General features: G+C 44.2%; 1 protein-coding gene across 2 annotated transcripts in view; it reads left to right on the top strand.

The window, feature by feature from the left end:
• Nucleotides 1-24,375, top strand: part of LOC143927808 (inter-alpha-trypsin inhibitor heavy chain H3-like) — a 122,523-nt gene that overhangs the window by 67,835 nt on the left and 30,313 nt on the right. For both annotated transcript variants that reach the window (XM_077452187.1, XM_077452188.1), the window contains 2 exons: nt 3,839-3,978; nt 7,251-7,411. In XM_077452187.1, the coding sequence (XP_077308313.1) occupies nt 3,839-3,978; nt 7,251-7,411 (301 nt within the window). The remainder of the gene's footprint in view (nt 1-3,838; nt 3,979-7,250; nt 7,412-24,375) is intronic.

Here is a 24,375-nt window from a genome sequence, read left to right as displayed (position 1 = left end):
CTCAGGATGAGAGACGTAGTCAGGAGACAAGCTTTGGTCACACATGGGTAAGCAACTGGAACGTAATCAGTAGCCAGACCAATGTTCATACACAGAAGATCACATAGATCTTCGTCAAACTACAAACCTAAGGTCGCAAGAGTTCAGAGTGTTCAGGAGCAATCCAAGTCCATAGCACATAACTGTGAAGTGGAAGGAAAATGATAAATGGTTTTCAATTTTTTTTACAAATAAATATCTGAAAAGTCTGACGTGCATTTGTATTCATCCTCCTTTACTCTGATACCCCTAATTAAAATCTAGTGGAACGGATTGACCAGTCATCTAATTAGTAAATAGAGTCCACCTCTGTGTAATTTAATCTCAGTATAATTACAGCTGTTCTGTGAAACCCCCCAGAGGTTGTTAGAGAACTTTCATGAACAAACAGCATCATGAAGGCCAAGGAACACACCAGACATGTCAGGGATAAAGTGTGGGGAAGTTTAAAGCAGGGTTAGGGTATAAAAGAAATATCCCAAGCTTTAAACATCTCATGGATCCGAGAATGGAAAGAGTATGGCACAACTGCAAACCTACCAAGACATAGCCATCCACCTAAACTGACAGGCCACGAAAAGAGAGAATTAATCAGAGAAGCAGCCAAGAGGCCCATGGTAACTCTGGAGGACCTGCAGAGATCCACAGCTCAGGAGGGAGAATCTGTCCACAGGACAACTATTAGTCAAGCACTGCACAAATCTCGCCTTTATGGAAGAGTGGCAAGAAGAAAGCCATTGTTGAAAGAAAGCCATAAGAAGTTCCATTTGCTGTTTGTGAGAAGCCATGTGGAGAACACAGCAAACATGTGGAAGAAGGTGCTCTGGTCAGATGAGATAAAAATATTTTTTTGGCCTAAAAACAAACGCTATGTGTGGCAGAATACTAACACTGCACATCACTCTGAACACACCGTGAGACATGGTGGTGGAAGTATCATGTTGTGGGGATGCTTTTTTTCAACAGGGACCTGGAAGCTGGTCAGAGTTGATGGAAAAATGGATGGAGGAAAATGGATGGAGCCAAATACAGGGCAATCATAAAAGAAAACCTGTTATGCCCCATACACACGGTCGGACATTCCAACCACAAAATCCGTCTGATTTTTTCCGACAGATATTGGCCGAAACGTTTTCTTGCATACACACGGTCACACAAAATTGTCGGAAAATCCGTTCGTTCGGAACGAGGAAACGTACACAATGTACGACAGGACTACCTAGAGGCCAGTAGCCAATAGCTTTCGTCTCCAGATTTTTTCTGAGTATGCGTGCCACTTTGTACGTCGGAATTCTCTACACACGATCGGAAAAAAAGTCTGATCAGATTTTGTTGTCGGAAAATTTTAGATCCAGCTCTCAAACTTTTTCTGTTGGAAATTTCTGACAGAAAAAGTTTGATAGAGTCCATACACGATCGGATTTTCCATCAACATTTCCGACCGTGTGTTTGGGGCATTAGAGTATGTAAAAGACTTGAGACTGGGGCGGAGGTTCATCTTCCAGCAGGACAACAACCCTAAACATACTGCCAAAGCTATAATGGAATAGTTTAGATCAAAGCACATTCATGTGTTAGAATGGCCCAGCCAAAGTCCAGACCTAAATCCAATTGAGAATCTGTGGCAAGACTTGAACATTGCTGTTCACAGATGCTCTCCATCCAATCTGACAAAGCTTGAGCTATTTTGCAAAGAAGAATTGGCAAAAATGTCACTCTCTAGATGTGCAAAGCTGGTAGAGACACCCCCAAAAAGACTTGCAGCTGTAATGGAAGCGAAAGGTGGTTCTACAAAGTATTGATGGGCTGAATACAAACGCACGCCACACTCTTCAGATATTTATTTGTAAACAATTTTGAAAAACATTTATCCTTTTCCTTACATTTCACAATTATGTGTCATTTTGTGTTGGTCTATCACATAAAATTCCAATAAAATAAATTTATGTTTTTGGTTGTAACATGACAAAATGTGGAAAATATCAAGGGATATGATTACTTTTTCAAGGCACTGTAAGTTGTACCTGTTTATCTGCAGTTATCTGTCCTCTACAGCTGTTCAAAGTGCTCAGTTTACACTTGGGTTCTCTTGGCAATAAAAAGGAGGGGGCAGAGATCTGAAGTTTCACACTGCAGATCTCAGTGAGAAGAGCTCTGAGTCATGATTGGAGGGAAGGAACACCCCCCCCCCCCCTCTTCAGTGACACAGCCGATCCACCCCCCTCCACCACAATGTTGTCTATTTCTGATCTTTTACTCCACAAGTAGAACTATTGATTATTGTAATAAACGTTTTCAGTGGTTATATTGCACTATAGGCATTTGCGCTCTGCAAATGTTTTCAAATAACATTTGTCACATCATCAAATTTACTGAGAATTGTCGTACAAATGATCATTCAAACATTTGTTTGAAAATCAACTAGAGTGTAGTCAGCTTTAGAGTCTGTATCTATCTCCTATAATCATTTCAATCATTCTTGTACCTTTTCATATTTCTATTTGCAATTGCTCAGCAGGGGTGTTGCTAGGTCTACAAAAGATCTGGGGCCAGAGCCCATAGCAGCGTAGTAAAGAAAGTCATACGCTTGGGCGGGCATACACATGTATATAATATACGTATGTATGTGTGTGTGTATATATCCCCAGAGAGCCCCCCTTACATCAGGGTCCCCAGAGAGCTCCCCTTCCCCTTGGGGAACCCTGCAGAGACTCAGGGCTACGGGCCCCAGATTCTGGGCTATAGCCCCAAAAGCCACCCCCTAGCAACGCCAGTGTTGCTCAGTAAACCTAGCCATTGGTCTGATTCTTGGCTGATACTGTGACACAACAGAGCTAACAGTACAAACCTAAGAGCAGGAGTCTACCCTCTGTGATCAGGAGTGGGAATTTAAAAAAAGCTGTCATACGGTATTCCTCTTCAATTATTGTAATCTTTTGAAAAGAGCAGCTTTGGTAATTTACAGTATATTGAAAGAAAATATGTTGCCTCTTGAAAAAAAATGTGTTGTGATGATAATTCCTATAGTAACAAATGATTATATACTTGACCCGCGTACACACTTAGCCCTTGTACACACGATCAGAGATTCCAACAACCAAATCCATCGGATTTTGTCTGAAACTGTTGTATACACACAGTCGGACGAAGTTGTCGGAAAATCCGATTGTTCAGAACGTGATGACGTAATTTAGTTACGATGGGACTATGTTCAGGCTAGTAGCCAATAGCTTTGATGTAGGAATTTGATCTGAGCATGCGTGGCACTTTGTCCGATCGGAATTCTCTACACATGATCGGAGTATGTCCGATCAGAGCATTTTGTCAGAAAATATTTCCGGCAAGTTGGAAAATTTGGTCCGACGGATATTCCGACGGAAACAGTCCGAAGCATACCACACACAGTCGGAATATCCGACAAAACGCTCCGTTCGGACACATTCCGTCGGAATCTCCGATCGTGTGTACAGGGGCTAACAGTTTTTTCATGCAACCCCACGGGTTTGACAAACAGCTCTGGTTGGAGTCCCTGTTCTAACCATGTGAGGTAAGTCCAGTGATCTCCCCCACTGAGATGCCATTGGCTGAGAGCACTAACCGTGAGTCGACCGACTGCTGGTTTTGCAGCAAGCACATCTATCAGAAGCCGGCTGTCAGACAGACTGACATATACATGTTGGAGGTTTTTTTTTTTTTTTTTTTTAACCAGCAAGTGGTCTCCCGACATTTGGCCTGTGTGCACCCGGCTTTAGCTTCTAAGGTCTGATTTGTATAGCTAATATCTTTTTTGCTTTATCAGACAAACACAACAGTGAGCTACAGTGAAAATGTTCAACTCAAAGATAAGGATGGTGTGAGAAAACAGCAGGAGTACATTTTTGGTGACTTCACTGAAAGGCTCTGGGCCTACCTCACCATACAGCAATTGCTGGAGAAACGGTATGTAATTCTGCAATTTTTCTGATGCTGAATTGTTAAAATGCACTATATGTTCAAAATGTTGTGGACACTGGACTATCACACCTAAAATTAATGAACTTGTTGGACATTCTATTTCCAAACCATAAGAATTATGAAGCCAACCCAATTTACATCCTCTACTCTTCAATTTGGAGTGGGTCTATGGAAAAGTGTGCCCATTCAATCAAAATAGCATTTGTAAGTTCAGGTGTTAATGTTTCACTAGAGGACCTGTCTCCCAATTTGTCCTACAGCTAATATCAATGGTGTTCAGTAAGATTGAGGACAAGGCTCAATGCAGGCAGCCTGAGCTCCTCTACACCAAATTCATCAAACTGTATCTTTATGGAACTGACTTTATGCACAGGGCTCAGTTATACTGGAGCAGAAAAGGGCGTTCCCTAAAAACTGTTGCTACTAGGCAGGGCAGCACTTAGGGTGGTGGGGGCCCCTGGGCTTGAGTCACTTTCAGGCCCTACCTTCTATACATTGCAGTGTTTATCAGCGTATAACAGTGTAGCCTAGTCATTTGCAGCCTTGCCCCAGTGTCATTGGCAGCCTTGTCATTGCAGTCTTGAAGTTTAAAAATGGTGCCACCGAGATACAGTGTCCTGTGTATCTTGGCGGCTCTCAGGTCCTCTTGCAGTCCCGAGCGGAGCCGAGAGTAGCCAAGTGTACTCGGCTCGACTCACAGTCATGCCCAGTCCCTGTGTTATGTCCATCATAGGACGGGACTGGGTGTGACTGTGAGCGGAGCCGAGGACACTCGGCTATGTATCTCCGCGGCGACCATGGGGCCCCCTATTGGGCGGGGCCCATGGGCTTGAGCCCAGTCAAGCCCAATGGTAAGTCCAGCCCTGCTACTAGGTTGGGAGCATATAATTGCCTAATTATATTTGTATGCTGAAGTATTAACATTACGGTAGAGGTTAAATTCTACTGTCTGCCTTCCCCTCACCTTACCTTGGCTTCAAGGCCCTGAAAGTCCTGCTTATTCAGACCACACACAATGGATCATACAAAACAGAGACTTGCTTATTGGGCACGGTTCATCATGTTAGGTATTCAAAAGAAATGTGGGAGGGGACATCTCTGCCCACTAATCAGATACAGATACAATGCATATTATGATAAGTGCATTAGATGACATACCGTATATACTCGAGTATAAGCCGAGATTTTCAGCCTCTTTTTTGAGGCTGAAAGTGCCCCCCTCGGCTTATACTCGAGTCATCGCTGTCTGCCCGCTCGATCAGCGTGTCGAGCAGACAGACAGCGGCCATTCTATAATTCAAAAGCCGCGCCTCCGGCTCCGCCTTCGCCTGTGATAGGCGGAACACTGAATTTCCCAGCAGCCTGTGTTCCGCCTATCACGGACATCGTATCATCCTCGTACTACGGACGAGGATGATACGATGTCCGTGATAGGCGGAACACAGGCTGCTGGGAAATTCAGTGTTCCGCCTATCACAGGCGAAGGCGGAGGCGCGGCTTTTGAATTTTACAATGGCCGCCGAGGCGCCGACGAAGAGGGCACGGGACGGAGGCAAGGCAAGGCACGGCACGGGACGGGACGGGACGGAGGCAAGGCAAGGCACGACACGGGACGGAGGCAAGGCACGGCACGGGACGGAGGCAAGGAGGCAAGGCACGGGACGGAGGCTCGGGACAAAGGCTCGGGACACAGGTAGGCTGGACACACACACACACACACACACACACACACACACACACACACACACACACACACACGGATGGATGGAGACACACACACACACAGGGATGGATGGAGACACACACACACAGGGATGGATGGATGGATGGAGACACACACACACAGGGATGGATGGATGGAGACACACACACACAGGGATGGATGGATGGATGGATGGAGACACACACACACAGGGATGGATGGATGGATGGACACACACACACACAGGGATGGATGGACGGACACACAGGGATGGACGGACACACAGGGATGGACGGACACACAGGGATGGACGGACACACACACAGGGATGGACAGGCATGTCTCACCCTCGGCTTATACACGAGTCAATAAGTTTGCCAGTTTTTTTGGGGGTAAATTGGGGGCCTCGGCTTATATTCGGGTCGGCCTATACTCGAGTATATACGGTATTTCCTTTATTATAACGAGAAAACCTCCTGTATTCATTTAACAAATCCTAGACATACACATATTAGAACACATTATCGTAATTATTTATGACTTCTAGAATAGCATTAAAGTGGTTGTAAACCTTTACAAACCACTTTTTACTACAGGTAAGCCCATAATAAGGCTTACCTGTAGCTACCGTGGGTATCTCCTTATCCTGTGCACTGAAACAATGGGCCGTTGCTTCAGCTGACATGCCATTACCAGCGGCTTCCACACGCACGCATGGGAGTGACGTTATCGCGGCTCCGGCCAATAACAGTGCCGAAGCTTGCTTTACCCAGAAATAACTCAGGAGACATGTCGCTGGGCAGAGCAGTGTGTCGGGACTGCTGCGGGGGCTTCAAACTAAGGTGAGTATTTCATTAAGAGCTCATTATGCCTTTGTCTGGCAGGGGTTTTTTTATTTTATTTTTTAGTGGGTTTACAACCACTTTAAACTAAAATTGTCCATTAGGAAGTTTCCTCTGGTTGTCTCGCTGCTAGGCTATTCTTGAATTTATAAGTTCCTCATTTAAGTTTCACTTTTACGAAACAAGCTTACTGCAGAATGTTCTATAACACTCTTTTAAACTGAATTATTAAAGAAGCACTTTGCCTACAAGCATAAAATATTATTCATAATTATCGTAAACATATATTCTTCAAATTAACCCTTCAATTACCTTTCACTGGAAACACCTGCACTCAATTTTGGAGGGGTGCCCACACCTTTTTTTTCAAACAGGTAGTTATGATGGTCAGATGCCTCAAACTTTTGGTAACTTGTGATCTGGAAGGGGCTTTTCTGAGCAGCTGCTTATCTGTTTTCTGTATGTCAGGGCCTGTGCACACATTGAGGTTACACCTGCATGTTGAATTTGCATCACTACATGTTTTACATGTATGCATTAAGAAGCTGATCATTTAGGAACAGGCTGCAGCGCATCAAAGATGCTGCATGGCACACTTCTCCTAATACAGCACACATATTATTCACATTTGTGTGCAGTGGTGCACATGCACTGCAAATTTCACATCTTTCTGTCCAGATTATCTCTTATCAATGTATATTTTCTAATCACAGGGTATATGCTGATACGTCAGAAAAAGAAAGACTGAAAGCTCGAGCTCTGGAGCTTTCTCTTAAGTTCAAGTTTGTGACTCCTCTGACATCAATGGTGGTAACCAAACCTGAACAGAAAGATGAAAAGGCACAAACTTTAGTTGCTGATAAATTTGTGGAAGGTAAGATGCCCTTTTTTCAAGCCTTAAGGAAGCAGTTACATTTCTTTAAGTAGAAAGGGTTACCCAAGTCATAGACTCCCTTTTGGTAACTACAGGAACTGGTGAAAATATGTACCAATTGTTCCCATGAAGGGAGGGCCATTTGGCTTGAGCTTTACTTTACAAGAAAGTCTATGGGTCATAACTGTGGAAAGATGCACCTTTTTCACTGCCGAATGAATTAACAGTTCTTGTTGGTGGCAAAAAAATACACCCTTGCATTTTCCAAGAACAATAACACTTGTTCACACTTTGTGGTGACTTGCATTTTTCCACACAGGATAAATGCAGGTCACTGCTAGGCCATACAGAAAAGAATGGATTTCTCTGTGCCCCATTCACACCACAATGCAGGTATGATGCTCGGTGCAGGGCAATGTGTATGTCAGCATTTGTCTGCAGTGCACTGGATGGCACCATATGTCCCCGGACTGCAGCACAACATGACACGCTGCTGTGCAGTGATGTTAATAAAGTGTGACACTTTAAAATTAAAATAAAGAAATTGGTAAGCAGTATGATGTGCTGGGGTACCGCACTCTGCCAGAGCTCACACTAAAGAACTGCAATTTTACTGTGCAGGCTAGTGTGAACCTAGAAGCTTATACAACCAGCACCCAAATACAACCTGGCCTGGCATATGCATTGCAGTGTAGTTAGGAATGTGCGGACATGTACACCGGGAACAAAAAAACGCTGCTCAGCAAATGTAAGGCTCAACATGGGAGGGCAAACTTTGTAGGTCAGATATAATGCTGTTTTTAGAATCTTTCCCTGGCAATTTGACCTTCAGCAGAACTAAACTGAGGAAACCACTCACAGGAGTAGTGAAATATCTTCAACTCTGCTAAAGAAGTTCAGTTAAATTAAAACTAGCTATACTGTGATCTAATTAAAACATTTTTTTTTTTTTAGGTACTAATATAGCGCCGTCTATTTACACAGCACTTTACATATACATTGTACATTCACATCAGTCAATTAAATACAAATTTTCAGAGACGTTCTTTAGCATATTGATGATTGATATAGTTTTATTGTTTTACTTGAAAATGCAATATCCAGAATACCAGGAATTTCGGCTTCAGCGCTGATGAAAGACTAGAAAAGTTTTAGAGGACATTTGTAGCAAGGAAGGAACTTTTTCAATAAACCTCAAATTTAGGCTGATGCACCTTGTCTTAAATAGTATTGTTAAGTCAATACATTGTCTATTTTTTGTGACACTTTTTTACATTAAAGCGGTAGTAAAGTTATGATAGGAAAATAAGAAAAATTGACCCCCTGCAGGTTTAGGTCACAATGTACTAGTACATACTGATACATAATTACAGACTTGCCTGCAAACGGAGCCCTCCAGCAATGCACTGCTGTAAGGGCTCTCCCAGGTCCCCAGTGCTTCCATCTTTGCCCAGTCCTTCTTACGGGTTTCGCATCTTTGGGCACTTTATTTGCTGGGCAAATGTGACATCACATTGCTGCAGCATGGTGAGAAGGCCATAAATGTGGTCTGAGCTGTGCATGTGCGGCTTATATCACATTACCCACTGACGGGGGGGGGGGCATTTATGACAGAAGAGACCTCTAGGATCTCTTCTGTTACAAAAAGCTAGCCGGTCAACGGATATTTACATAACTAACTTTAATATCACTTAAAATTTTGCTTTATTCCTCATTGCAAACAGTATGGTGGCTTCATAATCTTATATAGTCAACACTTCACCTGAGCTTTTAGTTACCCAGCACATAAGGAAAACATGCATACATTATTATTTAACCATATGGCAAAGATTAAGGATAGGGTACATACATACAGATGGGCCAGACCCCTTATTATTGTCTAGTTATAGTAATTAGCCCAAGCATGTCAAACTCAAATTCTTCCAAAAGGGCCACCAAGTGCCAGAAGGTAGCAGTAAAACATTTATGCATGTCTATGGACATTTCTTTTCGTACATCACAGGTTTTTTTTTCAGGTTGAATTGAATGGTACCTGGGCCTTGTGTCCAAAGAAACAAGGTTTTACTTGTAACACTTCTCTTTTTCGAGAGCTGGACCCCAGGATCCAGTATTTGTTTTTTTCAGCCATATTCCTGGCGGGGTGCTTTACAGACCCAGTGCTGTGGATCCCCCATTTTAAAAAAGGGGGGTCCCAGTCCCTGGAAGGGTTTTCTAAATGGAGCCCATCGTGAGAGGTGAAGATTGGGTCTGTTACCACAGAACCCTGCAACTGGATAAGGTAAGGGAGATTCCTAAGGAATTTTTCTAATTCTTGTGGGTTTTCTCCTTTAAGTAAATGTTTGCTATGCCTAAACTTACCACTGGGGGCTGTCAAGAGCATGCTTGTCAGTCTCGTCTCGTCTCAGTGTTAGAGGCTGCATGCTCCTCCGAGCCCATGCTCCAGGTAGGATGTGGAAAGGGGGGGGGGGTTTCTTCTCATCTTCTCAGTAATGTCCCCCCACAGCTTCCATCAGGCTAGAGGCCATAGGGCAGTCAGCAGTATGCCGCACCGACTCCCGCCGCCGCCATTACGGCGACTCTTCATCCACCGGCCCTCCTCTCTGCTCCTCATGCCAATCAGGATCGGAGCCCTCGACTCGCATGGGAAAAGCGGTCTTTTTTTAAAAAAAGACGAGAGGGGCAGAAAGGGGTGGTTGGAGGAGGGGGATGGAGCATTAGCGCAACGTCTCCGTGGTTGAACGCCTACAACACAGGCTATACAGGCTATAAAGTGCACCCTTTTGCAGGTGCACACAGCTCAAGGAGGGACACAGAGCAGATGGATGGCATGTGAGTGTGGGTGACACAACATTTACTTAGCATCAGACTGAGCCTTGATAGCAGCGGCAGTTGCTGAACTATATTGCTCAGCAGTGGGTGCGTTGCCGGTAGTACCTCTGCATTTGTGCTTACTACTATGGGCGTAAGGGGCTGTACAAATCCAAGAAATAAGGGCTCAAAGGGATCTCCCTCAGGCTCTCAGGACCCCCCTCTGCAGCACCATATCCCCCTGAAGGACCTAGGGAGGCTGGTCAGAGTGAGCCATCAGGGTCAGGTGCTGCAATTGCTTCTGGCATTTTAGCCCCTGTATATATTACTCAGGAGGTATTTTCCTCAACCATAAGTGGATTAGAGAAAAAATTAATGACCTTAATTGCATCTTCACAAAGTGGAAGAAAACGCATTAGGTCCCCTTCTATCACCCAGGACCCTCAAACAGAGGAACTCTTGGAAAGGGGAGACAAATCCCCCTCAGAGGACTGGGATGAGGATGACTTCTCTTCGGAGGAATCAAGTGGGGAAGGACCCTCTTCAGCTTCACAGGCTGAGAAATTGCTGGTGCAATCTCTTACTGAAATGGTCCGCTCCACATTTAAGTTACCCGTAACTGAGTTGAAAAACCCACGTCTTGTTTGGGTTCACTGAAGCCTCCTCAAGCTGCGCATGATTTTCCTGTTCATTCATTGGTGGAAAAGCTTATATATTATGAGTGGGATCACCCAGATAAACTTTTTTTCCCTCCTAAAAGTTTTCAACACTTTATCCTCTGGAGGAAAAATTCACAAAGATTTGTGGTATACCGGCAATTGACCCCACTATATCCTCTGTGAATAAAAGTTTGACTTGTCCTGTTGACAACGCTCAAATGCTTAGGGAACCGATAAAAAATTGGAATTTCTGTTAAAAACATTTTTTCCTTGGCAGGTTCAGTAGCTCAACCTGCAGTGGCAGCAGATGGGTTATGTCAATCCTTGAGAGACCACTTGAAGCAGGTACTGTAGGTTTTCCCTGAACAGCAGGCCCAGGAGTTAGCCAACCTGCCAGTGGCTTTGTGTTTTGCAGTTCTCAATCAGAGATTCTATCCTTCAGACCTCTCGCCTTACGCTTGGGTTGGGGCATATGCGTAGAATCTTATGGTTGAAAAATTGGTCAGCTGAAACGGCATGCAAAAAGCTCCCGGCTGGTTTTCCCTTCCATGGTGTAAGGCTGTTTGGGGATGATTTGGACAGTTATATCCAAAGAATCTCAAGTGGGAAAAGTACCCTTTTGCCAGTTAATAAAAGGAGTAAACGTCCCTCATTTGAACGGGCTCTTTCTCCAGTGCCAGGGGCATCAGCCTCCAGGCAGTCATGATGACCTCCACCATCAGGTTCAAGAGGTAAAACTCAGAGTCAACCCCAGGGACAAAAGTCCTGGGGGAGGAAATTTACAAAACAGAATGCTAAAGCCTCTTTATGAAGGGGCTCCCCTGCTCGTTTGAGTGGGGGGAAGACTGCTACAGTCTTCAAGGGTCTGACAGGAGCATTTTCAGGACAGATGGGTGGTCTCTACAATAACTCTAGGTTACAAACTAGAGTTCAGAGAATTCCCATCTCCTCGTTTCCTCCGATCAAATGTTCCCAAAGACCTAGAGAAAAAGAAGTCTTTCTTTCAAGCATTGGAGCAACTTTTGTCGCAAAAAGTAATCATGGTAGTTCCCATACAAGAACAGGGATTGGAGTTTTATTCAAACCTTTTCACGGTGTCAAAGCCAAATGGAGATGTCAGACTTATTCTAGATTTCAAGGATCTAAACCGCTTCCTAAAAATGTGATCTTTTCGCATGGAATTGATACGATTAGTAGTCTCCATCCTACAAGGAGGAGAACTTCTGGCATCAATAGACATCAAGGATGCATACTTGCATGTACCTATTTTCCCCGCTCATCAGAAATATCTGCGTTTTGGAGTGGAAAAACGCAATTTTCAGTTTGTAGCTCTGCCATTTCGATCTAGCTACTGCACCTGGGGTTTTAATAAAGGTCCTGGCTCCTCCTCCTCTGGCCAGATTAAGGGCCCAGGGTATAATGGTTATAGCATACCTAGACGACCTGCTCTTAATAGACCGGTCGATAGCCCGCTTAGATCAAAGCTTGGTCACCACAGTAAACTACCTGGAATACCTAGGTTGGGTCCTCAACCTAGAGAAGTCATCATTAAAACCAGTAAGAAGACTAGAGTACTTGGGTGTGGTCATAGATACAACCCAGAAGAGGGTGTTTTTACCCCAGGCAAAAATCAGTGCCATGAAGGAGCTGGTTCAGGTAGTCAGGGCAAAGAAGGGTCCTTATATTCGCCTTTGTATGAGGTTGTTGGGAAAGATGGTGACTTAATTTGAAGCGGTTCCCTATGCTCAGTTTTATTTGAGACTGCTGAAAAACAGTATCCTGTCTGCCTGGAACAAGAAAGTCCAGGTGCTAGATTTTCCGATGCGCTGGTCACCAATAGTGCATCAGAGCCTCAGTTGGTGGTTGGTACCCGAGAATCTGCGGAAAGGGAAATCCCTTTTATCAGTTACCTGGAAGGTGGTAACAACAGATGCCAGCCTTTCGGGGTGGGGAGCAGTTCTGGAAGAGACGACTGTCCAAGGGAAATGGTCCAAAACTGAGAGAACCTTACCCATCAACATTCTAGAGATTTGTGCGGCGTACCTAGCCCTAAAGGCCTGAACATTCAGGTTGCAGGGTTGCAGATCCAATCCGACAGTGCCACAGCAATGGCTTATATCAATCACCAAGGGGGCACCAGGAGTCGTGCAGCCCAGGGAGAGGTAAATCAGATACTAAACTGGGCAGAAAAGCACGTGCCATGCATATCGGCAATCTTCATTCCAGGGGTAGAGAACTGGCAGGCGGACTACTTAGGTCGCCAGCAGTTGTTCCCAGGGGAATGGTCTCTTCACCCCGACATCTTCCTGGCTATATGCCAAAGATGGGGGATCCCGGATGTAGATCTGTTTGCGTCCAGGTTCAACAACAAGATTGACAACTTTGTGTCAAGAGCAATGAGGGACAGATGTGTTGGTGACTCTGTGGCATCAGTTCTCACTGATTTATGCATTCCCTCCTATTCTGCTGCTACCACGACTTCTTTGCAGGATCAAGCAGGAAAAGAAGTTGGTGCTTCTGGTGGCCCCAGCGTGGCCCAGAAGATCTTGGTATGCAGAAATAGTGAAGATGGCAGTAGAGTCCCCAGGGACCCTATCACCACGTCCAGACCTGCTTTTGCAGAGACCAGTGTTCTATCCTACCTTACAAACGCTAAATTTAACGGTTTGGCTATTGAAACCCACATTCTGAAGAGTCGTAGGCTTTCAGGCTCAGTAATTTCTACCTTGATTAATGCAAGGAAGCCAGTTTCCAGAGTCATTTATTATAGAGTCTGGAAGGCATATGTCTCGTGGTGTGAATCCAGGGGGTGACATCCCAGAAAGTATGTAATAGGGAGAATCGACTGAAGAAAAGTCACTACATTCTCTGGATGTAGTGAGAGCGGTCAAAACCTATTTGGAAGCGACTGCTCAGATTTGCAAAACGGATGTTTTGTTTGTGTTGCCTGAAGGTCCTGAAAAGGCCAGGCAGCGTTGAAATCTACTATTGCTAAGTGGATTGGTAATTGTTCAAGCATATGGTTTGGCGAAGAATGTTTCACCTTTTCAAATCAAAGCGCACTCCGCCAAGGCTGTTAGTGCTTCATGGGCAGTGCATCACCAGGCCTCCATGGCTCAAATCTGCAAGGCCGCAACTTGGTCTTCAGTCCATACATTCACCAGATTCTATCAGGTGGATGTGAGAAGGCATGAGGATATTGCCTTTGGGCGCAGTGTGCTCCAGGCAGCAGTACAAGGTCCTCAGGTCTGATTGCACCCTACTTTTGTTGGTGTCTCCCTCCCCTCAGATAGCATTGCTCTGGGACATCCCCTCAGTAAATACTGTGGCTCTATGTCCTGTGATGTACAAAAAAGAAAATAGAATTACCTGTAAAATCCTTTTCTTCGAGTACATCACGGGATACAGAAGTCCCTCCGCTCTTCTAATAGACATATATTGCTTTGCTACAAAACTGAGGTACTCCCAGTAAGGGGAGGGGTTATATAGGGGGCTAAATCTCCTGTCTAGGGTGTGCCAGTGTCTATTACCTAGTATTGCCTATATAACCCATCAGTAAATACTGTGGCTCTGTGTCCCGTAATGTACTCGAATAGAGGATTTTACAGGTAAGCTGTTATAAAAAATACTATTATTACACTTAGAAGCCTATACACATATTTATTGTCCAAATACAAGTATCTGGAATTTTTTATGCCCCTGAACACTGCTCTAAAATACAGATTTAAGCTCCTCATGTGCATGGGCACATTGCTTGAAATAGAAGTGTGTTCAGAAGCATAAGTTTAAAGCCCCATACACACTATCAGATTTTCTGCTGATTTTTGTCTTCAGATTTACCAAAACTATATAATATGAGGTCAAACCATAGGAGTTTCAATGTGTATGCAATCAGGCAGGCCCTTGCACTACAAGCTTTTGGTAAATCTGAAGACAAAATACAGCAGAAAATCTGATAGTGTGTATGGGGCTTAAAAAAAAAAAAAGTCTCCAAAACCTGTGTTTATTTTCTGCTCATGTGCATTAGATCTTGAAGATATATAAGGTTTTTGTTTTATTAACCACTTGGCGCCCATACTACGTCTATTGTCGTCACGGGCTTTCGGTGGTTATATCTGAATGATGCCTGAGGCCACAGACATCATTCAGATATCGGCGTTTTCAGCCGGCGATTCCCTGCACCATAAGAACGATCATATCGGCTGTTCCGCCGCTTGATCGTTCTTACGGGCAGCGGGAGGGGACACCCCCCTCCCGTCGCCCTCCGGTGCTTACGGTGAGTCGGTCACAGGATCCGCCGGCCCCCGCAAGTTACCATAGAGATTTCCGGCGGACCAGATCGTCCCCGGAGTCTCTATGATCGTTCGGAGGCCGGGCCCGATATTATGACATCACGCCCAGCCTCTGTATTCAAATTAACGGCGCCGATTTGGCTAGGAAGCCAGGATCGTTTTTTTTATTTATTTTATTCTTCCCAGCCTAGAGGTGAGATATGGGGTCTTATTGACCCCATATCTCACTGTAAATATGTCTGATCGTGCCATATTCCTATTACAAGGGATGTTTACATTCCTTGTAATAGGAATAAAAGTCATCAAGCTAAAAAAATAAAAATAAAATTAACAATAAAAAAAAAAAGTAAAGCGCCCCTGTCCCCGTGAGCTCGTACACAGAAGCGAACGCATACGTAAGTCCCGCCCACATATGAAAACGGTGTTCAAACCACACATGTGAGGTATCGCCGCAAACATTAGAGCGAGAGCAATAATTCTAGCTCTAGACCTCCTCTGTAACCCTAAACATGTAACCAGTAAAAAAAATTAAAGCGTCGCCTATGGGGATTTTTAAATACCAAAGTTCGGCGCCATTCCACGAGCGTGTGCAATTTTGAAGCGTGACATGTTGGGTATCTATTTACTCAGCGTAGCCTCCTCTTCACATTATGCAAAAAAATTGGGCTAACTTTACTGGGTTTTTTTTTAAGCATGAAACTGTTTTTTTTTCTGAAAAAAAGCGTGTTAGAAAAATTGCTGCGCAAATACCATGCAAGATAAAATGTTGCAACGACCGGCATTGTATTTTCTAGGGTCTTTGCTAAAAAAACATATATAATGTTTGGGGTTCTATGTAATTTTCTAGCAAAAAAATTAGGAATTTTACATGTAGGAGAGAAATGTCAGAATTGGCCTGGGCGCGAAGTGGTTAAATATCCTTCTCAGATTTATTATTCTAGGTTGAAAATGGACACCATTTTTTATTATTTTATTTTTAAAGCACTTAAATAAGTCTCCTTAAAAATTGTATATTTTCTCTGTGAATAGCGATTGAAAAGAAAAATACTAACAGGCATCACAATCAATTATGGGTGTTTACTAACAAACCCGTGTAATTACCATGTCATAGCTGTCATTATGATCACATGATCAGAAACCACACTGATTAGTAGGCATTGGGAGTTGTCAAATGAAAGAGCTGTCTCATGGCAAGGATCATGCAGCAGGAGATACTTTCGAAATAAAATTAACATCATGCAGGGGAATGTCAGACTACAGATTTTGGTTTAAAAGGGGTAGAAGTGAAACCAATATTTTTTTACTTTTTAGTTATCATAAAGGAGGGCTAGGACCTGCTGTTTATTGCCACAATATAAAAATAACTTGCACAAGAAATTAAGATACAAGGTTGCCAGTGTGAGAGTTATAGGCCCCATGCCTACAGGATATATTTTTATATATTTTTAACTCCTAAAAGCCAGAATTTTTGCAGAAAAAAACACCAGATGCTTGTAAAAGTGTCTAATGCTTTTACAAGCATTTAGGCACGTTTACAGGCATCAATCACTTGGGCGTTAATTCATTTAATTGGCCAGAATCATTTATTCTGGCCATTGAAATTAATAACCGCTCAAGCGCTAAAGACGCCTAAAGTTAATACTCATTATAGCGTGTTTATACGTGTTTACAAGCGGCAAGAGATTTTTTTTGTTCCAATTCTGCTGCTGCTGGATGCAATTGCACAGGTTTTTTTTCCTGCCTCTAATATTAGTATGGATTTTCTGTCTTGGCAACAATGGTCACCCATGCAGCACATCTCCGTATACACTATCTCCAACCCTTTTTTAGGAACCCTTGAAATTATTTTCAGGTTCCAGGAAACCCCAGCAAAAATTAGGTAATCAGCGTCAGTGGGATAAATGTCCATTGAATTGCTGGTTAGTGAGAGGAATGACCCCCCCCCCCCCCCCTTACAGTGATAGTCAAAATGCCACCCTAAAGACCACTGAAATTATCATTGGTGTCATGCTGTTGGCTTTGCAGGTGGTGAAGGAATTATGAAGGCATTGTCAAATGGGAGATCATTCAGCCACAGCCCAAGGAATACCTAGCAATCTATTGAGGGTCTCACATGCTCCCCCTCTCAGACACGACAATTCACAAAAGAAGGGTTTCAGCAGCAGCAGAGGTGGTTGGTGCTGTCAATCCAAAAAGCAGTGGACAGAACTAGGTGTTGTCAGTTGTTACAGGGCAGTGAATCAGCAGTGACAATGTTGACAGCCAAGCCCACGCAACATTTTCTTCATCCCACTGTAGTGCAATCAGTTTTTGAATTCAGAAGTGATGCAGCATCATTGCCACACCTTCAAAGGAATCCACATTAGGTGGACTTCACTGGCAGAATCACCAAGTATTTGTTGGTCCTTCCTGGGAGACAGTAAATAATAAAGTGCTGCAGCACATATTTATATTGGGATGCCATAGTTCCACTATAATAAAGTAGGATAGGGTTAGAATTTCTGGAGAAGTGTGGGATTTCAACAAGATAAACCTACATGCTCACCATCGATCTGATGCTGCAGGTGTCCCCCACCGACTCTACACTGAGAACTGAGTGATCAAAGCCTGCTGATCAGTTCTCAGGTCTGCTTTTAGCACAGAGCGATGACTGTCAGTCACCGCTCTGTGCTCTGCCCCTGCAGCACTCACTGGAGCACCAGACTGGGGAGGAGGTGAAAGCAGCTGGCTCACACTCTCAATGGTGCACAAAGAGGCTGAGCCAGCTGCCAGTTAGGCATCTGGGTGAATCCTAACATTGTTGGGATCCCTGCAGAACCTAGGCCGGCTCTGTGACGTCAACCGACAGCAGATTTTAGCCCGCTCCCAGCTGAATCTGGGTCACAGCAGTGCAGAACTAACTGCACTGCTGTGACCCATAGGAGAAGTATAGGAAAAAAAAAGCTTTGGTCATACTTCACCTTTTAAGCATCAGATATTCTACTGAAATATAAAAAATGAAAAATTTTATAATCGTGTACAGTTCATAATTGGTTTTATATAGTTACATTTGTAGCCATGGTATTATTACAGTTGCCATACATGTAATTTGTTTATTTTTCTTACTTTCTACATCTTCCATCATCATCCTCAACCCACCAGGACAACGTAAGTATCATACATTGAACACTTTGAATTAAATGGCCAAACATACACTATGTTGTTGCACAAAGGAGAACACATGAAGAATGAATGCATGAAGAAGCAGGTACATTTTGAGAAAATTGGGGTATCACAAAAAATGAAGACTATGTTGTAGGAAACTCGGTCTAGCATTCAATCCTACTTTACTCTTCCTCATCTATGTAGAAACTATAGAGCAAGGTGAAAGGGAAAGAAGTTCATAGAAAAGGACAGGACTAAATTACACCATTACTCTGGCACATTGTGCCTTGTTCACAATGCTTTGAAATAAAAAAAAAGAAAAAAAAAAGCATCCAACATAGTGAGTTGTGGGCTGAATTATGGACATCTACTATATGAAAAACCATAGTAAACCATAGGCAGCTTACTTCCAATTGCTGTACTGGTCTTCTGTGACACAACACTTCCTACTTAGCTGTGAAGTGCTAGTACTAGCTTTTATCATGGAGCTCTGGATGTCAGGGAGTAACCTTACTCCGTTCAACCCTGAATAAGCATACTCCATGCAGAAATAAGTTCATAGAACTAACCTTCATTATTACCATTGAGATCAAAGGCTATCCTCTTCCACTAGCTTATGAATCAGTTTATAAGACTATCCTCCCCCAGATGGTTGTGTGCACCATGATAAACCTATGGTTTAACCATTGAAAAAAATCTTCTCTTTATAGCTGGAAATGTTTACGCTGCTCAACCAGCTCCAGGTAAGTATTTTTTAGTATCTCTACTGAATATTTGTAGACTTTTGCAGAGAACACTGTTATTTCTTATGTTTTATCTAATACTGTTATAACATTATAAGATAAGACTTGCATAAATGTTAACAAGCTATATAGAAATCCATATATATTTTATCTGGAATACCTGACACATAGATTTTTTCAAATAACTGGACTTTTTATAATTTGGTTAATTGTCACTCTCAGATTATATTTTACAAGAGCGCTACTTTTTTCCATTCAACCTTGAGCAATAATACCATCTTTAAAATGAACTTGCTTAAAAAATATGCGTAATAAATTGCTGTGAAGCAATAACGATGCAGAGCAATATGATGAAAAACATTCAGCTGGCTCCTGGATTTTCCCTAAATTACCAGCCCCATGTCTTGAAAGCTGATATGTGATTTTATAGGACCAGGCCAACATCTGTAGTAGTGATAGCACTGCTGCCATGGTCAATGATTAATCTATAGCATGATACCGTGGGCTGATTAAAAGAACTGGGGGGGGGGGTTGTTATAATGAAAACATTCCCCTTTTAATATTGGGGAAGATTTAACCACTTGCCGCCCGCCCGCCCTATAGGCAATTGACGGCTGCAAAGTGGTTGCATAATCCTGACCGGACGTCATATAACGTGATCAGGATTATGAGCCGCTGCGCGCCCCCGGGGGCGCGCATCGCGGCGATCGTTGTTGCAGGGTGTCAGTCTGACACCCGGCAACTACGATCTCAGTAAAGAGTCTCCGACGGAGACTCTTTACTACATGATCAGCCGTGTCCAATCACGGCTGATCACAGTGTAAAGGGGAAGAGCCGGTGATCGGCTTTCCCTCACTCGCGTCTGTCAGACGCGAGTAGAGGAGAGCCGATCGGCTGCTCCTCTGACAGGGGGGGTCTGTGCTGATCGATTATCAGCACAGCCCCCCCGAGGATGCCCACACTGGACCACCAGGGATGCCACCAGACCACCAGGAAAAAGGTAATCCTCCCTAGACCACCAGGGATGCCAGTCAGCACAATGGATGCCAATCAGTGCCCATAATGGATGCCAATCAGTGCCCACAATGGGCATCACTGATTGGCATGCATTATTGTTTGGCACTGATTGGCATCCATTACTATAGTATAACACCAATGCCTCCTATGAGTGCCCACCTGTGCCGCCTATGAGTGCCCACCTGTGCCACCTATCAGTGCCCAACTGTGCCGCCTATCCATGCCCACCCATGCCCATCTGTGCCACCTATCCATGCCCATCTGTGCCGCCTATCCATGCCCATCTGTGCCACCCATCCATGCCAATCCATGCCAGCTATCAGTGCCAATTTGTGCCCCCTATCAGTGTCCGTCCGCGTCGCCCATCCGTGTCGCCTATCAGTGCCGCCTATCAGTGACGCCTATCAGTGCCACATATCAGTGTCCATTAATGCCACCTCATCAGTGCCACTTCATTGGTGCAACATTGGTGCCCATCAGTGCCGCCTTATCAGTGCCCATCAGTGTAGCCCCATCAGTGCCCATCAGTGAAGGAGAAAACGTACTTATTTACAAAGTTTTGAAACTGAAACAAAAAAAACTTTTTTTTTTTCAAAATTTTCGGTATTTTTTTATTTGTAGCGCAAAAAATAAAAACCGTAGAGGTGATCAAATACCACCAAAAGAAAGCTCTATTTGTGGTAAAAAAAATTATAAAAATTTCATTTGGGTACAGTGTAGCATGACCGCGCAATTGTCATTCAAAGTGCGACAGCGCTGAAAGCTCAAAATTGGTCTGGGCAGGAAGGTGTTTACCGTAAGTGCCCTGTATTGAAGTGGTTAAAAATGATGTCAAGTTTTTATTACTGTCAAGCGTCAATGGATAGGCACATGCTTGTTGCATATAAATATGAATGAATCAGCAAATAATTAAGGAGTCATAAGGATGACAGTCCTGGACCTTGCTCCAGCAAAAGCAAGTTAGCAAGAGCAGCTCCAACAATTTATCAGCCAACAAGTTCCTTTTAATCTTAAAGCAAGATCCACTTAGTGTAACTAAAAATCTGCCAGGTTTTTTAATACTGCCTCTGCCCCGTTAAGAAGATTCATCCTCTCTATTTTTCATGTTTAGTGTTGTTACAGAAAGTGAAAGTAAAAGATAAATCCCGCAATTTGGATTGTCCCCACAACAGAAATAGAGGGTAAATCTTCCAAAGGGGACGCTAGCTATAGGGAACTTGGTGACAACCAGGAAATCTTTAAAGCGGGAGTCCGCCGTTTTTTTTTTAAAAGCCAGCAGCTACAATTACTGCAGCTGCTGACTTTTAAAATAATGACACTTAACCGCCCAGTGCCCCCGCGATGTCGGCACCCGAAGCCAATCTATCGATCGTCTCTCGGGTGCTGCTGCCGCCATCTTGGCTATGGGAATCAGGAAGTGGATCCTTGTGGCTTAATTTCCCGGTTCCCTACTGCGCATGCGCGAGTCGCGCTGCACAATAAGGATGGTCCCCGCTGTCTCTGGGATCCGTGTGTTTCCCAGCAGACAGCAGGGGACCTTCGGAAAGGGGCGTAGATATCTGCGGAAAGGGGCGTATATTCTGCAGATATCTATGCCGGAAGTGGGTGCAGATACCTGTACTGTACAGGTACCTGCACCCCCCTCCCCTCCGAAAGGTGCCAATTGTGGCGCCGGAGGGGGGGAGGGTTCCAATGAGGGTTCCAATGAGCAGAAGCTCCACTTTAGGGTAGACCTCCGTTTTAATTTGTAGGGATTTCCTCTCACTTCCTGTTTTGCCTATGGGGCAGGAAGTAAAGGGAAGTACCCCAATGGGAAACAGATGGGCAAAAAAACTGTCAGGGGTTATAACCCTTCCTTAATGTACATTAAAGTTGTACTTTAATGGTTGTTAGCTTCCCATACAGAGTTTTATAATAAATTATAGAGTTTCATGACAGTTCCCAGAAAATCAGGTCCTTCAAGTCAGATTAGCCTACTGCATGTACCTTAGGATGACTAGGATTAGCATTCTCCATACAGCTCTGAGTGTTAGGAAATAGTCTTGCCTGGGTAGTAAGGGCAAGCTTCCTTTTGTGCAGCACTGAACCAGCAGCCTCCATGAAAATCAATTTTGAAAGGACTAACACCTGTAGTAATTCCCAAAGGTGGTGAGGGGTCAATGCACTGGCTTGTAGTGTCCTCCTTGCAAACATGTAGATGAAAGAAAGGTGGCAGCTCGATCTTCCACAAAGAATAAATGTATTAATCCAAGTGTGGTACAAAAAAATACAGGGCTTACACGTTTCAGCATGTAGCCTTAATCATAGCCATGATGGCTATGATTAACAACTTAAGGACCGCCGTATTGCCATTGTACGTCATCACAATGGCACAGGCAGGCACAAGCACGTACATGTACGTGCCTGCCTTCCAGCGGGTGGGGGGTCCGATCGGACCCCCTCCCGCTGGATACGGCGGTCCGGTTCACTCCAGGAGCGATCCGTGATGAGGGGATGGCCATTGGTTTCTGACCACCCCCTCTGGATCGCTCCTGGCCAATGACAAGCTTCCTCCCACTGTGTATTGTTCACACAGGAAGGAGGAAGTGATGTCATTCTCCTCGGGGCGGTCTTTTTGACCGGACTACGAGTAGAAGACACAAAGTAAGTGTGCACCAACACTACACTGACATGTAGGTACACACAGGCACACAAACCCCCCGATCCCCCCCCCCCCGATCGCCCCTCCCCCCCCCCAGTCACAGTGTCACTGATTGCATTGATCATTTCTTTACTGATCACTGCATTCAGTGTCAGTTGTAAAAGTAAAAACTGTCAGGGCAGTTAGTGTTAGGTCCAGGGTAGCCCCCTATCACCCTCAATAAAGATTTAACCCCCTGATTGCCCCTAGAGTTAACCCTTTCACCCCCTTTTGCCAGTGTCACTAAGCGATCATTTTTCTGATCGCTGCAGTAGTGTCGCTACTGTCAATAGGTAGCTAGTTATTTTTTTAGGTTCACCGCCAGGTTTTTATATCGCTAGGTACCCCGATATACTACCCAATAATGGTTTTAACCCCCTGATTGCCCCTAGTTAACCCTTTCACCCCCTTTTGCCAGTGTCACTAAGCGATCATTTTTCTGATCGCTGCATTAGTGTCGCTACTGTCGCTAGGTAGCTAGTTATTTTTTTAGGTTCACCGCCAGGTTTTTATATCGCTAGGTACTCCGATATACTACCCAATAATGGTTTTAACCCCCTGATTGCCCCTAGTTAACCCTTTCACCCCCTTTTGCCAGTGTCACTAAGCAATCATTTTTCTGATCGCTGCATTAGTGTCGCTATTGTCGCTAGGTAGCTCGTTTTTTTTTTAGGTTCACCGCCAGGTTTTTATAGTGCTAGGTACCCCGATATACTACCCAATAATGGTTTTAACCCCCTGATTGCCCCTAGTTAACCCTTTCACCCCCTTTTGCCAGTGTCACTAAGCGATTGTTTTTCTGATCGCTGCATTAGTGTCACTAGTGTCGTTAGGTAGCTAGTTATTTTTTTAGGTTCACCGCCAGGTTTTTATAGCGTTAGGTACCCCCATATACTACCCAATAATGGTTTTAACCGCCTGATTGCCCCTAGTTAACCCTTTCACCAGCGATCACAGTATAAGTGTCACTGGTGACGCTGGTTAGCCAGTTAGTTATTTAGGTTCCCCGTCAGGTTTTTATATAGCGCCAGGGACCCCCATATACTACCTAATAAAAATTTAAACCCCCTGATTGCCCCTGGTTAACCATTTCACCACTGATCACCGTATAAGTGTTACGGGTGACTCTAGTTAGTTTGCTTTTTATAGCATCAGGGCACCCACCATTTATTACCCAATAAAGGTTTAACCCCCTGATCACCCGGCGGGTGATATCAATTAGGTTTTGGGGTCAGGGTCTGCGTCGCCCCAGGCAGCACTAGGTTAGTGCCAGTACCGCTAACACCCACACGCAAAGCATAAACCTCCCGTAGTGGTATAGAATCTGAACAGATCAATATCTGATCTGATCAGATCTATACTAGCGTCCCCAGCAGTTTAGGGTTCCAAAAAAACGCATTGTTAGCGGGATCAGCCCAGATACCTGCTAGCACCTGCCTTTTGCCCCTCTGCCCAGCCCACCCAAGTGCAGTATCGATCGATCACTGTCACTTACAAAACACTAAACACATAACTGCAGCGATCGCAGAGTCAGGCCTGATCCCTGCGATCGCTAACAGTTTTTTTGGTAGCATTTTATATTTAAATCCGGAAGGCAGTGCTTGGTTTTCGGGGTCCCGTA

The sequence above is a fragment of the Lithobates pipiens genome, unplaced genomic scaffold, assembly GCF_037356315.1.
Source record: "Lithobates pipiens isolate NorthernLeopardFrog02 unplaced genomic scaffold, aLitPip1_a1.2 Scaffold_23, whole genome shotgun sequence".
Taxonomy (NCBI): Eukaryota; Metazoa; Chordata; class Amphibia; order Anura; family Ranidae; genus Lithobates; species Lithobates pipiens.
This window is presented reverse-complemented; position numbering and strand designations above follow the sequence as displayed.